Source organism: Takifugu flavidus, chromosome 22 (assembly GCF_003711565.1).
Source record: "Takifugu flavidus isolate HTHZ2018 chromosome 22, ASM371156v2, whole genome shotgun sequence".
NCBI lineage: Eukaryota > Metazoa > Chordata > Actinopteri > Tetraodontiformes > Tetraodontidae > Takifugu > Takifugu flavidus.
The window spans coordinates 235493-249908 of record NC_079541.1 but is presented as its reverse complement, the minus strand read 5'-3'; the positions used below and the strand labels follow the sequence as shown (position 1 = coordinate 249908).

Here is a 14416-nt window from a genome sequence, read left to right as displayed (position 1 = left end):
GGGGCGCGGGAACTCACGCAGATGTTCCGCTATGCGAAATGGCGCTGTGAGCGGGGCTCGTTCAAAACACGGCCGTCCTCACCTGTTCCGGCGGTTAAAGCTGACGCGTTCGGCGCTTGGAGAGTTCGGAGATCTGCCCAGAAGCAACGGTTGGACTTTAGTGTACAGGAAGCATCTTCAAACTGGTAATTTGTTCCCGCCACTCTTCGGCGTTAGCTTCGAGTGTGCCCTGGACGTGTTAGCCGTTAGCCATTAGCCATTAGCTGATGTCCGGGCCCGGTTAGCATCAGAACTGCGAACGAGCACCGGCAAACAGGTCCAGCTCAAACGGTACCGTGGAGGGGTAAAAACCACCCGAGCGCAGCCAGCTAAGCAGGAGTCGCGCACGTTTCCAACGTTAATTTCATTCAAGACGCTGAAGTTCCGGTACTAATGTGAGGAAATGACCGGTTAGCCTGCTAATTAGCTGGGCAGAGTCGGTTCCCACCGTGCTGGTTCTGGTTCTGGTTCTGGTTCTGGTGAGAGGGTTCGGAAAGATGCAGTAATGATCTCATTAGTGCGCAGTAGCCACTCAGATTTTATTAGATGACTTTTATTACATTAAATCATAAATCTGAAGTGGGACTAAATCTTTTTCATTAAAAAACCGAAATCAAACGTTTGACAGTTTGATTTTGTCCTTCTGACACTTTCAGTACCGTTCAGAATTATTAAAATAGTTTTCAAATAGCTAAAAGGCCACTTAGTTTTACAAACTATCAGTGTTGGTTGGGAAAGTTCTGGGGAGGTTCTGTACTGTGGTGACTCTTTATCCCGGAGAGTTTTGGGTTTTTTGGTGATATTTGATCTTCTCAGCAGCAGCGATGGCGAAGAGGATCGCCGATAAAGAGCTGACGGACCGGAACTGGGATCAGGAGGAGGAGGGAGAGGAGGTGAGTCAGAACCAGAACCCTTCAGCAGCCAGGTTCACTAACTCTTCACCTCCTCATTAATGGGAGCTGCTCAATAATTAGACAAATGTAAATGGTTCAGCCGGGTTAACCTCAGCCTGTCGTCACCCGTCAGGCCGGAACCTTTTCCATCGCCAGCGACGACGTGCTGAAGAGCCGAGCCATCAAGAAGGCCAAACGCAGGAACACGGGCGGCGAGGTAACGCAGCGGGTCGGCGGCCGGCGCCTGCTCCTGCTCCTGCAGCCGCCTGCTCCTACTTTTCCTTCTTCTCCTTCCAGACTGACACCAGCACCACCTTCAAAGGGTTCAAGGGATTCTCTCTGACCCCCAGCTCGGTCACAGCAGCCTTCTCCGGCATCGGGACCAGCGCGGCGTTCACAGGTGTGACCAACGGGAAGCTGCCGTCGTTGGGAGGAGTCTCTGCTCACGCCGCAGGTGAGGGGAGGCGCACAGGTGAGGGGAGGCTCACGGGTGAGGGGAGGCTCACGGGTGAGGGGAGGCTCACAGGTGAGGGGAGGCTCACGGGTGAGGGGAGGCGCACGGGTGAGGGGAGGCTCACGGGTGAGGGGAGGCGCACGGGTGAGGGGAGGCTCACGGGTGAGGGGAGGCGCACGGGTGAGGGGAGGCGCACGGGTGAGGGGAGGCTCACGGGTGAGGGGAGGCGCACAGGTGAGGGGAGGCGCACGGGTGAGGGGAGGCTCACGGGTGAGGGGAGGCGCACGGTGAGGGGAGGCTCACGGGTGAGGGGAGGCTCACGGGTGAGGGGAGGCTCACAGGTGAGGGGAGGCTCACGGGTGAGGGGAGGCTCACGGGTGAGGGGAGGCTCACAGGTGACCTGCTGCCCATCAGGACTCTGGTGTGGTTTGTACATCTGGATCGGGACCCGTCCCGGCACCGACCTGTAGCGTCTTCACTCATTTACCTGCATTTTCCAGGTGAGTGAGTAAGGGGCGGGGCCTCACCTCTGATCCAATGTTCCTCTGGCTTCCTCAGGGCTGATGTTTAGCAGCGCCTCCTCCAGCGATGTCAAATCCAAGCAGACCAACGGCGCCACGCCTCCAAGCTCCGCCTCCTGCAGCGAGTACAACAAACAGCTGACGGCTCTGAACTGCTCCGTGCGGGACTGGATCACCAAGCACGTCAACGACAACCCTCTGTGTGACCTCAACCCCATCTTCCGGGACTACGAACGCCACCTGGCCAGCATCGAGCGCAAGTACGGCGTGGGCTCTGCAGACGGAGGGTGTGAGGAGAAGAAAGTGGCCCCGCCCCCTGCTGCTGCACCTTCCTCCTCCTCCTCCTCCTCCGCTGCTGCTGCTCTCTTTTCCTTCAGCAGAAGCCCAACAGAGATCAAAGCCCCCCCAGGTGTGACCTTTAACTTCGGTCAGAAGGTGGACGGCCCGGTTCTGGCCTCCGTGGGGTCCAGCCCGGTTCTGGGCTCCGTGGGGTCCAGCCCGTCCCCCCAGGTTTCTCCTTCGCCTCCTCCCCTCAGAGCTCGCTGTTCGGAGCTGCGGCGGCGCCGTCGCTGAGCGGCGCCAGGAGCGAGGACGCCCGGGAGGCTCAAGGTGTTTAAACCCTCCATCACTGAACTCAATGACACCGGTTCTGCTCCACAACCGCCAGAGAGCAGTTTTTACTGTAAACAGGAAATGATGTCATCAGACAGGAAGTCTCAAACTTGATGTGGTTTCTTTTCTAGAGGAACGTGAGGATGAGGAGTCTGACGAGCCACCCAAACCCGAGGTGAAGGAGGTCCAGGAGAAAGATGCCTTCTACTCCAAAAAGTGGGTTTCTTCTTCTCTTGTTGCAGCATAAATGGATGTTTGAGATGTTTGAGCAGCTGACGTCTTCCAGGTGTAAACTCTTCTACAAGAAGGATGCAGAGTTCAAGGAGAAGGGCGTCGGGACGCTCCACCTCAAACTGACCCAGCACGGAAAAACTCAGCTGATCATCCGCGCCGACACCAACCTGGGTGAGTAGAGTGGGCGGAGCCTCCAGCAGGTGGCCACGCGAGCACGCGGCGCCACCTGCTGGACAACAAACGCTTCCTGTCATCGGCTCTCATTCATGAATCGTTGGGAAATTAGCAAACGATTCACACACACGCCACCAAAACCTGCTCTGGGTTCAGGAACACGGGGAACTGGGATCTGGGTGACGAGGTAAAAACATGTTTCCTGTCGTGGGCGAGCAGAGGTGTGACGGACAGGCAGCTTCTCTGCCGACCCCAGAACCAGGATCCAGGTCCAGAGAAAGTGGGTTCACATAAAACCGTTCACATAGACCAGCGTGGCGGGAGTGATCGGACAGAACCGGAACCCTGATGGATGAAGGTCACACTTACCTGAGTGGTCATCTCAGGTGCTCCACCCACACAGGTGCCCCACCCACACAGGTGCTCCACCCACACAGGTGCCCCACCCACCCGGTTGATCCGGTTAGTTGCGACCAACAGATGGGAGCTACTAAAACCCTTTGGTGAATGAGAGCCGGTGTGTGCAGGACCAGTAGAAGGTCCGTTAGCAGCAGAACCAGAACTAGCGGTGTGGTTCTCCCCCACAGGGAACATCCTGCTCAACATCATCGTGCAGGCGTCCATCCCGTGCACACGAGTGGGCAAGAACAACGTGATGCTGATGTGCGTTCCCAACCCACCTGTGGACGAGAAGAACCCCGACACACCCGTCCCGCTGCTGGTCCGAGTGAAGACCGCCGAGGACGCAGACGAGCTTCACAAGGTCCTGGAGGAGAAGAAGAGTTGAAGCCCCGCCCCCGGTGGCGTGTGGAAGGCGCTGTCCTCGCTTTGTCATCATACTGTGAATGTTTGTTAGCTTTGAGTCTCTCGGCTACATTCCTACGGTCAACGCTGCTGTTTTTAACTTCCTGTTTTACTCTTGACTTGAAGTGAGCAGATCATCACTTCCTGTTTGGGGGAACTCTCCAAATTAAAGGTTCACTCGATTTGGTTTTACAAATTAAAACTTGCAGTAACGATTAACTTGCGAAAGGACGGCATGTTTTTTTTTTCTCTGAAACTATTTATTGAACTTGGCGTGACGGCTTCAGCGGCGCTGCAGACGCGTGTTGGCGCGTCCTCGTGTGGCCTTCAGGTGACGGCGCCGTGGACCTCACCTCTGTTCAAACCTTTATCGTAGAATAAATGTCAACAAACCTGTGTCCTCAGCTTCCTGCTTTGGCTTGGCCAACGTTAGCATGCAGCACATTAGCATATTAGCGCTGATAACGGCGGGAAAATCAAAATCAGGACACGTTTTCTGTAGGAAAATGTGTATTTGAATAAATTAAAGGTACATGAATGTGAGGAAGCAGCAACACCAGAACACGTGCACAGTGTGTGTGTGTGTGCATACAAATACTGTGGGGACAGGAACGTGTAACAAAGAAGGTTGAAAAGGTTCTAAAAGCTTCATTTGTACAGTGCAAAGTGGTTCTGCTGACTCGGGGTTAAAGCCACGCGGACATTCAGCTGGACCAGCTACAAACGACACCGCAGCAGAACAAAGTGCTTCCATCCCAGCGGATCAACACCCAGACTGACGATTCTGTTCCTGACATCACGGGAACCAGTTCAGGTCCAGTTAGCGGCGCCGCGGCTCCGTTTCTTTAGCACAGACGCAGCTTTAAGGCTTCAAACATCCAATTCTTTATCTTCCAGTTTCCCTTTAAAACTTTGTGGTTTTCAAGTTTCTCCCAGTTTGATCTCAGATAAAAACCTCAACGTCATCAAAGCTTCTTCCCACATCTAAATTTCAGCCCAGTGTTTGGCGGTGGCGCCCCTGCTGCCCCCTGCAGGCCGGGGGAGGAACAACCACCAAAGGAGAAGGTTGCTGACAGGAAACGTGTGGATGGAAGACGGAGCTGCAGGCGTAGCGACCGGCGTCGCTACGGTTACGTTAAACCCTGAAGCTCGGACGCCGTGAGGAAAGTAACTGCTGGCTGGGCTGATGCTGACACATCTGGAAATGATCAGAAATTACAGTGAGTTTGACCTCTGACCTCACCTGCCGACGGCGTCAAACGGCTGCTTCCAGTCAGAAACAGAACCTTCAGTCGAGGCGTCTCCGTGACAACCGCGGCAGGATCACTACAACAACACATTCTTCGCGTCCTGCCAGACCGCCGCTCCGAGGTCTCCACGGAGACGACCTCTGACCCAGCAGGAACTGAAAGGGAGGCACTTCTCGGAATGGCTGGTTGGTGTTCGTCGCCCCGGACGGCCGGAGCGCCGGGCTGCTGTCGTCCCGGGGGCCTGATGTCGGAGGCACTTGGTGCTGATGCTCGGACGCGCCGCCGCTATGTCATCAGGATAGGCTTCTGCCGCACCTCCAGGATGTCTGAGGCCAGAACGACAACGAGCACGGGTCAGCACCACGCGGGGGCTGTGTTTGCTGGGGCGCGTGCACGTGACCTCTGACCTGTGGTGATGCGGTGCAGTGGCAGTGTGACGTAGGTCAGGTGAGAGTACAACAGGAAGTAGTCTTCAGCGCGGTTCAGCTTGAGCCAGGACCCCACCAGGGAGCGTCCGGTCCCCGACAGCGAGCGCGAGCGCAGGTTGGTGGCGGTGTGGAGATCTGGAACAGGCGGGTCATGTGACGCTCATGTGACGCGGCAGGTTCCAGGTGACTAGGAGCTGCTGCTGCCCCCTTCAGGCTGCAGGCGCCACTACAGCGCTCCGGCAGCACCTACCTTCGTCTTCCTCCTCCCTGAAGAATTCCTCGCTGTCGTTGGCCGAGTGAGACTTCTTCATCTCTGCGATTCGGTTTCGGGGAACTTTGCGCCTCAGAGACGGTGAGAAAAAGGAGGGGCGGTTCTTCTCTGGGGTGGGGGGGGTGCTGAACGATGTCACCTGCAGAAAGACAAGCGTCCAATCAGACGCCTGAAATCTTGTCACCGGGGACGGAAGCAGAAGGTCCCGGGGACACGATTCGCCATCGGGTTTCCTGTCAAACAGGAAGTGCAGCGGCGCTCACCCTCTCGTGCACGGGGGACGCCTGGTCCTCCTCGGTGCCGCACGGAGACGTGTCCCCCGTCGGCACCCTGCTGACGGCCATCTCGGCGTGACCTTTGCCCTGCGGACCCTTCATCCTCACAAACTCCATGTTGTTGTACTTGTAGAAGCCGAACGACATCCGCTGCGCCATCTTAGCAGCGACGCTCACCTGCAGACACGTCACGTGATCGAGGTGTCGGCACCAGAAGCCGCGAGACGAGCCGCCATGTTGGCGCGCTCCGCAGAAACGTGCTAACGGCATGAGCCGCCCTGCTCACCCGGTTGTCGTAGACCTTCTTGAGGGCCTCGTAGCGGATGGAGCCCTGGAAGATGACGCCCTGGAAGGTGTTGCCCTTGTCGCTGGCCACCAGCTCCACACACACCATCTCGCCTTCGCCCACCGTCATGTCGCTGAAAACCTGCCGCGGCGTTGACAGACACCCGTCAGCGTCACTACCTGGTCCACCAGAACCATCCGTGCTGGTGCTGGAGGCCTCGTCTGGACTCATCCATCACCCACAGTCACGCATGAGTTCACCTCCTCAAAGTTGTCGATCATGAAGAAAATGTTGGGGTAGCTCATCTTTGACTCCTCCCCTTTGCTGTCCATGGCGTGTTTGCTGGGAGACGCAAACACTTCCTGCACAGACAGGTAAGACGGCCCCTTAATGCCTGTCGCCATGGCGACGCCCGTCGGGCGGCGCTCTTACCTGGCACTTCTTCTTGTGGATGTGGATGTCGCCGGCGTCTGTGCGCGTGCAGACGGCGCAGGTGACCACGTAGTCCAGCTGGCAGAGAGACGGGTCAGATGTGGAGGTGAGCGCTCCCCAGTGGCGTAACAACAGCGTAACAACAGCGTAGCAACAGCGTAGCAACAGCGTAACAGCGCAACAACAGCGTAACAACAGCGTAGCAACAGCGTAACAACAGCGTAGCAACAGCGTAACAGCGCAACAACAGCGTAACAACAGCGTAACAGCGCAACAACAGCGTAACAACAGCGTAGCAACAGCGTAGCAACAGCGTAACAACAGCGCAACAACAGCGTAACAACAGCGTAACAACAGCGTAGCAACAGCGTAACAACAGCGTAGCAACAGCGTAGCAACAGCGTAACAACAGCGTAGCAACAGCGTAGCAACAGCGTAACAACAGCGTAGCAACAGCGTAACAACAGCGTAACAGCCTCACCTTCTGCAGGATGAGGTTCAGGTAGACGCTCTCCTCCCAGTCGATGTCTGGGTCTCCCAGGCCCGGAAGCTTCTTGGAGTCTCTCCTGTAGACCTCCACCTCCACCTGAGCAGGTCACAGGTCACAGGTCACAGGTCACGAGCCCAACGCTCCACAGCCGGCAGCTGTTATTACACTGTTATTATCGCATCACTTTACAACCGACCTTCTTCCCTTCGCTGTTGTCGGCGCCGACGTAGGCCGGCTTCCTGCGGACGTAGAACAGCATGTCGTCCTGCGGCGGCGCCAGCTTCTCCATGAAGTAGGTGGAGAACATCCAGGTCCAGAAGACGATGCGGTCGTCTTTGAAACAACCTGCGAACAGCACAGCACCACATGGAACCGGGCCTGCTGCGGAGCAACTGTTGCTAGGCAACCAGGCAGGACAGCATGGCGTTTGTTCATGTTTGGGTCAGTTCCTCAGGGTCCTCCAGGAGTCCAGAGGGCCCCCAGAACACCCCCTGCTGTCGGCAGGCCTCAGCTCACCCGACCACTGACCCAATAGAACCTGACAGAACCTCCCACAGTGAGGAAGGTCCAGAAAAGGACCTCAGAACTGTCCAGAGGCAGGAAGCTCTCAGACAGCTGAAGGACAGGACATTCAGAAGAACAAGGTTTTGGACCCGAGACCACAAAAGGTTCTGTTTGCCACACGGAGCCAACTGTTGCTCCCATGACGGTGGCGTCACATTTGTCATGTGACCACATGAGATGAATAAACATCATGTGACCTGCTGCAGCACTCTGGACCAGAACAGGTCTGACTTTTAAAGGGCATCTGGAGGCCCTGCAGTCACGTGACCGCTCGATTAATCAATGACAACCAAAGTTCAACGTGTTTAAAGATCTACTCTAGAGCGGAGGGATACGCTGCTGCCTCAGCACGCTCAGACTCCTCCAGAAAAATAAGGTTTCCATTGGAATCCTGAAGATCAGAGCAGCAGAACCGAGCCGGATGGGTTAGCTCCGGAGCTAACGGCTGCTGTCGCTGATGACATCATCCACTGTGAACAAAGCGCCGCTGTTCCAATCATCAAAGACAAAAGAGCACAGATGACGTCATCGTCTCAACTCCCCACTAATTCAGGAGCTGTTAGCATTAGCCGCAGTCATTTAGCTGAAGCTATAACCGCCACCTGTTAGCCTCTGTTCTACCCTGGGACCTGTTAGCATTAGCATCAGTCCTGTTCTTCGCAAAAGTGACAATTTTCAGATTTTCCAGTAACTTTAATAATCAAAATATCGGCGTGACTGTAAAGAATGGAACTTTGATCCGATTATTTTTAGGCCGAATCGCTGCAGTGTGAACCGTCAGATGACCACCGGGGTTTGGGGGCTTCACCTCCCGCTCCAGCCACCCGATCACCCCTGGACCCACCGTCCCACAGCTCACCCAGGCCGCTGAGCTCCTGTCGGAGGTTCAGCCGGGTCCTCTCGTCCGCGATGGCCTTCAGCATCTGCTGCAGGGACCCGTCCAGCTCGCCGTTCTCCTCCGCTGGCCCGACAGCCTGACACAAACCGGGGAAGGACGCCATCTCCGGGCTGGGATCATGACATTCCGCGGCTTCGCGGCGGGGAACAGGCGTCTAACCGCGGCGCTGCAGCGGGCAGAGGAGGCGGAGGAGGAGGAGGGGGAGTCGGTACCGGTCCGGTCCGTTCTTCTGGAGCTCACTGGGGGGGTTCTGCTCCCTCTGATCAGCTGGAAACACCCCTCACACTTCCTGTAAAAACACGAGACTCTTAAAGAGACAGAACACGCGCGTCTCCGACAGCTCATCGAGATCCAGCTCGGAGAGATTCTGGTTCCGGCCCAACAGAACAAATATAACAACTGCTCTAGTTTTCTGAATCAACTGCAGTTTATCCTGTTTCACTGCAGTTTATCCTGTTTCACTGCAGTTTATCCTGACGACTCCCAAAACAACAATAACCATCTGAGAATATTCCTAATTCTACCAAGTTTACGGGACATCGGAACACATTTTACATGCAAACATCTTCCTGCGCGTTTCACGTTATGACGAAAACGATCGAACATCTTCCGGTAGATCACGGATCATAAATCCAACGCACCCCTAGAGGGAACGCGCTGACCCCGCCCACCGCGGAGGAGGGGCTGGCGCTCGCGGCTTCTTCGTGGTTAATAAATGTCGAGATGAGCGAATCGCCAACGGAAAACTAACTACGAACCGCGAAGGTTTCAGCTCGTTTCTAAACCGGAAATTGGCGAAGAAACTCTGTCAACGACACGTCGAATAACGTTGGTTAAAGTAAGAAAAAGAGGGATTCTGTTGAGGCGCAGCGCCGAGGAGCGGACGCTCACGCGGGTAGTGACGCCGCAGCCACGTGACCGTGACAGCTTGACGTAGTGGACTGCGCCAAACTCCGCCCGCCCACAGGAAACCTCGTTGCTGCTGTGGTGGAGTGAAAAACGAGCGCACCCATTGTTTGAAGACAAAAGATGACGTCATTTTCTGTTCTTAGTCTAAAAAATGACAACTAATAAAGTTTAATGAAGGGGGCGGGGCTAGCTGGGCTGAGAAGAGCAGGGTTGCTGGTTCGAGTCCCAGCACAGACGAATCATGAACACCTTCAGAGCACTACCGAGGTACCCTTGAGCAAGGTGCCCCCCCCACGTGACCCCGACAGGGTCAAAGTTAAAACGAGAATGTTTGATTAAAGTCAATTGTGTGATTTTACTCTCACAACATTAACGAAGAGTTCGTGTTTCGTTATTGAACATTTACTCTCTTTAGCATCGTGCTAGCTATGCTGGTCCTGCCCGAGAACAGAAACCGACAGACAGGTTTCTCTCACCTGCATCACGCGTGCCCCCCTCCCCCAAATGGGGCTAGGCTAATGACGCTAGGCTAATGATGCTAGGCTAATGAGGCTACACAGGCTCCATCTCTCCCGTCACCGTCAACATTTTTCCTTTAATGTTGCCAAACTCAACACATTTTCTCCTGAATGGCCCCATTTTCCATGTAAAACAATGTAATTATGAAACTTTAGAAGTGCAATTTCGCTGCAGCTGTCTCTTTATTTTCTCTGACAGGAAGTAGCGGCAGTAAGGAATGACTGACTTCCTGTCTCACTCCGGCGGCCTGCTCAGATGAACCCTCTCCGGATGTTGGCTCCGCCCCCGCCGGGCTGCCAGGATCTGCCCGATATGGTGGGAGGTTGTCTGTCCAGATCAGGAAACGGGCTCATGGGGTCATAGCGAGGGCGGGGCAGGATGCCCTGGGGGAGGGGTCCAAAGGGGAAGTTTGGTCTCTGGTCGTACTCGCCCCCGATGATCCCGGGGACGGGCGGGAAGAACGTCGGAGGGGTGAAGACGCCTCGGGGGTTGGGGTACAGGGGCGGGAGGAAGCACTCGTGCGAGCGCCGCACAGCGCTCCGGCTTTTATACGACCGCCTGTAGAGCTGAAGGCAGAGAGACGGCGTTAGCGCCGAGGCCCCGCCCACAACCACCAACGAAGACACGGCGGAAAATAAACAATCACCTCTTTCCAGTCTGTGTCCCTGGACCTGCCAGCATGTGAATCTGGACACACACAACATGGTTAGTGGCCGGGGGGCGTGGCCTGTGGGGTCACCTGTCGGCGGTCTCACCTCTGAAGTCTCTGCAGTACAGGTGTCTCCACAGCGCCGTGTCGCGGGTGATGGCGCCGAAGTGTCGGCAGACGGCGGACAGCATCACCACAGAGCGCGCGTCGAGCAGCCGGAAGACTCGCAGGAGCAGCTCCGGAGGAAGAGCGGTCAGGCCGAACGCCACGGGGAGCGCCATCGCTGAAGGACGCCACAGAGAAACGAGTCACAACCTTCTCGTTAGCTTCATGCTAACGGGAGTGCTACACGACCAGGTCATGTGACCAGCAGCCATGGCGCTTTTAATTCCAAAGATCAAATCATGAAGTCACGCTCGCCCACGAGGTCACTTCCTGCTTACGTCTGATTGGACAGAGCTACATTAACACCTCTAGAGTCACACAGTGGTGGCGCTGGCGTTACCGTGGCGAGCGGCGGTGATCAGCGGGTACGCCACCTGGTCTTTGAAGACTCGAGACAGCTTGTTCAGCTCTTTGAAGGCTGCGGCTGCGCTGTCACCTGGAGGAAGAGCAGACGTTAGTGACGCACCACACCTGTGTCAGGCCACGCCTCCTCCTGTACCTGGCCACGCCTCCGTCACGTAGCTGCTGGGATCCACACACAGTTTACACACCGAGTCAGCTGATTGGTTCACCTCCAGCAGCCCTGCGGCGCCAACAGCACAACGTTTTCACCGGACGGCGGCGGAACCAAATGAACGTGGCGACGGAGTATTGATCTGACCGTTGATGATGAGGGCGGAGCCCATACTGACCGCCACCATCACGACCACGCTGTCGCCACACAGGCGGTGGGAGTACTGCAGCTTATAGACTCCGCCTCCACACCGCCAACCTGCAGGCATCTCAGCAGGTTTCAGCTGACTGTCCTGCACACACACACACACACACACACACACACACACACACACACACCAGAGACACACACACAGACACACACACCACACACACACACAGACAGAGACACACACAGACAGACACACAGACAGACACACACACACACAGAGACACAGACAGAGACACACACAGACAGACACAGACACACACACACACACACACACACACACAGACACACACACACACAGAGACACACACAGACACACACACACAGACACGCACACACACAGACACACACACACACACACACACACCACACAGACACACACACACACACACACACACACACACACACACACAGAGACACACACACACACAGACACACACACACAGACACACACACACAGACACACACAGACACAGACACACACACACACACAACACAGACACACACACACAACACACACACACACACAGGTCACCCCCTCCTCTGCCATCTGTCTCCGCCCACTCGGCGCCCCCCCTGCTCACCTGGGGGCTGAAGCCCGTCTCGATCATCAGCAGGTTGGCGGCGACCACGAGGGCGTCGCCGGGGCCGCTCACCTGAGCCGCGTGGTAGAGCAGCTCCAGGGACCAGGGCGCCTGACCTTCGTCCGTCTCGCTGCACAGCATCGGCTCCCAGCAGGACGCCGCCGGGCCCGGCGCCTGGTCCGAGTCCGCGGAGGCGCCGCTCGCCTGGCAGATCCATCCAGTGGATCAGAACATTCCGGAATCAAACATCTGGGAGTTTTGCTTCCTGGCTCACCTGGTTTGTTGCCATGGCAACAGCCTGCTCCTCTGAGCGGCCTCCCCCATCATCCGCCCTGTCGGGAGCGTCTGCAGCCATCAGGGCGGCCCGGATCAGGGCGACCCGGATCAGGTCTCCAGAGACGATCCCACAGGAGGCCAGAGTCTGGCCGGTGTCTTCCAGGGGTTCTGATCCGTTCAGGGACAAACTGATCTCCGTTTCTGCACTGAGACCCACACAGGAAACACATCACGCTCGCGCCCACGAGGTGCCGGAGACACCACGGCCTGGTTCTGACCTGAGTCCAACAGAAGGCAGAACCGTCTCTCTGATGAGAAGAGTGAGTTCTGTCAGACTGGGTTCTTCTCCCTGGAGCTCCAGTCTGGTGTTCTGTCCCTGGACCTGGACCCTGAGCTTCATGCTGGAACAGGAGAACACCAGACCCGTGTTAAACCTGGACCAGCTCGCTTTACGCTAGCGTCTCTGGCCCAACAGCTCAGGCCTCCTCCAGCTGCTCGTGCCCCCAGAACCCTAACCCCCAGAACCCTAACCCCCAGAACCCTAACCCCCCCCCCAGAACCCTAACCCCCAGAACCCTACCCCCCAGAACCCTAACCCCCAGAACCCTTCCCCCCCAGAACTCTACCCCCCCAGAACTCTACCCCCCCAGAACCCTAACCCCTTCAGAACCCTACCCCCCAGAACCCTACCCCCCAGAACCTACCCCCCCAGAACCCTACCCCCCAGAACCCTAACCCCTTCAGAACCCTACCCCCCAGAACCCTACCCCCCAGAACTCTACCCCCCCAGAACCCTACCCCCCAGAACCCTACCCCCCCAGAACCAGACTTCAAACCTGAGGCGGGAGTAAAGCTCACAGGCTGATTAATGATCAATGTCCCCTGGCTTCGATTCTTGGTAGATCAAAGGAAAAAGTCCCTTCTGGAGTCATCAATGTTTGACATCAATGTTTCCTGAAAACCTCATTAAACTCCGATCGGAACCTTTCGAGTTTGTTCTTCGTCCTTGATTGATTGATAAAGGCCGCTGTCACGTGACCTGCTTGATAACCGTACCGACTTCGTCTCAGTGACGTCATCACCCGGCTGTTTTGTTATTGACGCAAACGATCGTGTGAATGTTGCGTTGATAAGCTAATGTTCTTGTTCTTATTCAAAAGTGACATCCCATAAACTAAACAAAGCGAAGAATAAAGCAAAACATCACGAGTCTGTTTTCATTTTCGTTTCTGCTGTTAGCTCGCTTCGGCTAATGCTAACTAACGTTCACATTCAAAGCTGCGCAACGCACGTTTGAGCGCTAAAGCTGCGTCGTCTCCTCAGAGAATTCACTCGTGTCGCTTTTGTTCCGTCACAAACGTCGGGCCGCGGCCACCAAGACACTTACATGAACGTTAAAATGAAATATGTCCAAATTATTCTCCGACTTTTCTATCACTGAATACAAACAGCAGCTAAACAAGATGCGTCATTCTGGCCACCGGCACGTGCTTCCGGTTAGCGAATGGAACCTTCCAAAATAAAAGCTTCCGAACTGTATGCGGCTGATCCTCTCGATGCTCGCTGCCAGTGTTGACTGAAGGAACTTGGTGCTGCTCAGTCTCCACAGCAGCACCATCAGTGCTCAGAGCAGCACACGTCCCTGGGCCCCGTGTTGGGGGTGATGGTGCTGCTGTGAGGTCCCTGGTGGCCCGGCCGGCCCAGTTCGTGGATCAGCTGGATGATGGTCTTGATCTCTGTGCTTCAGTCTAAACAGTGTTCTAAGTAAGTCCTTACTCCTCAGGTCTCCTCAGGTGTCCCCAGGTCTCCTCAGGTCTCCTCACGTGTCCCCAGGTCTCCTCAGGTCTCCTCAGGTGTCCCCAGGTCTCCTCAGGTCTCCTCTGGTGTCCCCAGGTCTCCCCAGGTCTCCTCACGTGTCCTCAGGTGTCCCCAGGTCTCCTCAGGTCTCCTCACGTGTCCCCAGGTCTC

At 56.0% G+C, this 14416-nt stretch overlaps 3 protein-coding genes across 7 annotated transcripts; 1 reads left to right on the top strand and 2 right to left on the bottom strand.

Moving 5' to 3' along the window:
• On the top strand, window positions 1–4127 carry nup50 (nucleoporin 50). Its single transcript, XM_057022460.1, is given in 9 exon segments — window positions 1–185; window positions 856–932; window positions 1066–1149; window positions 1230–1386; window positions 1945–2403; window positions 2406–2516; window positions 2651–2735; window positions 2806–2924; window positions 3515–4127. Coding segments are annotated over 9 exon segments (1446 nt in total). The 5' UTR covers window positions 1–31; the 3' UTR covers window positions 3715–4127.
• A 96-nt stretch (window positions 4128–4223) lies between these two features.
• kiaa0930 lies at window positions 4224–9545 on the bottom strand. 3 transcript variants are annotated; one of them, XR_008948257.1, is made up of 12 exons: window positions 9107–9543; window positions 8587–9066; window positions 7360–7508; window positions 7155–7259; window positions 6674–6751; window positions 6502–6603; window positions 6242–6382; window positions 5944–6132; window positions 5660–5819; window positions 5389–5544; window positions 5018–5307; window positions 4224–4929 (listed from the first exon to the last, which is right to left on the bottom strand). XR_008948257.1 is itself a non-coding variant. In XM_057022469.1 (11 exons), exons 2-11 carry the CDS (start codon window positions 8726–8728, stop codon window positions 5267–5269), a joined length of 1263 nt encoding a protein of 420 aa, XP_056878449.1. In that variant the 5' UTR covers window positions 8729–8914; window positions 9267–9545; the 3' UTR covers window positions 4224–5266. The 3 variants fall into 3 exon arrangements, 2 of the variants coding, with proteins under 2 accessions (XP_056878449.1, XP_056878448.1); XM_057022469.1 differs by having other exon boundaries at window positions 4224–5307; window positions 8587–8914; window positions 9267–9545; XM_057022468.1 differs by having other exon boundaries at window positions 4224–5307.
• A 671-nt stretch (window positions 9546–10216) lies between these two features.
• fbxo7 (F-box protein 7) lies at window positions 10217–13993 on the bottom strand. Of its 3 annotated transcripts, none has more exons than XM_057022461.1 (11): window positions 13836–13993; window positions 12727–12849; window positions 12447–12654; window positions 12119–12376; window positions 11842–11913; window positions 11529–11673; window positions 11367–11450; window positions 11208–11303; window positions 10809–10985; window positions 10700–10740; window positions 10217–10619 (listed from the first exon to the last, which is right to left on the bottom strand). In XM_057022461.1, the coding sequence occupies exons 2-11, from the start codon at window positions 12846–12848 to the stop codon at window positions 10305–10307; spliced, it is 1518 nt and encodes a 505-aa protein (XP_056878441.1). In that variant the 5' UTR covers window position 12849; window positions 13836–13993; the 3' UTR covers window positions 10217–10304. The 3 variants fall into 3 exon arrangements, with proteins under 3 accessions (XP_056878441.1, XP_056878442.1, XP_056878443.1); XM_057022462.1 differs by having other exon boundaries at window positions 13740–13905; XM_057022463.1 differs by lacking the exon at window positions 11842–11913 and having other exon boundaries at window positions 12173–12376.
• Window positions 13994–14416: the final 423 nt, after the last annotated feature.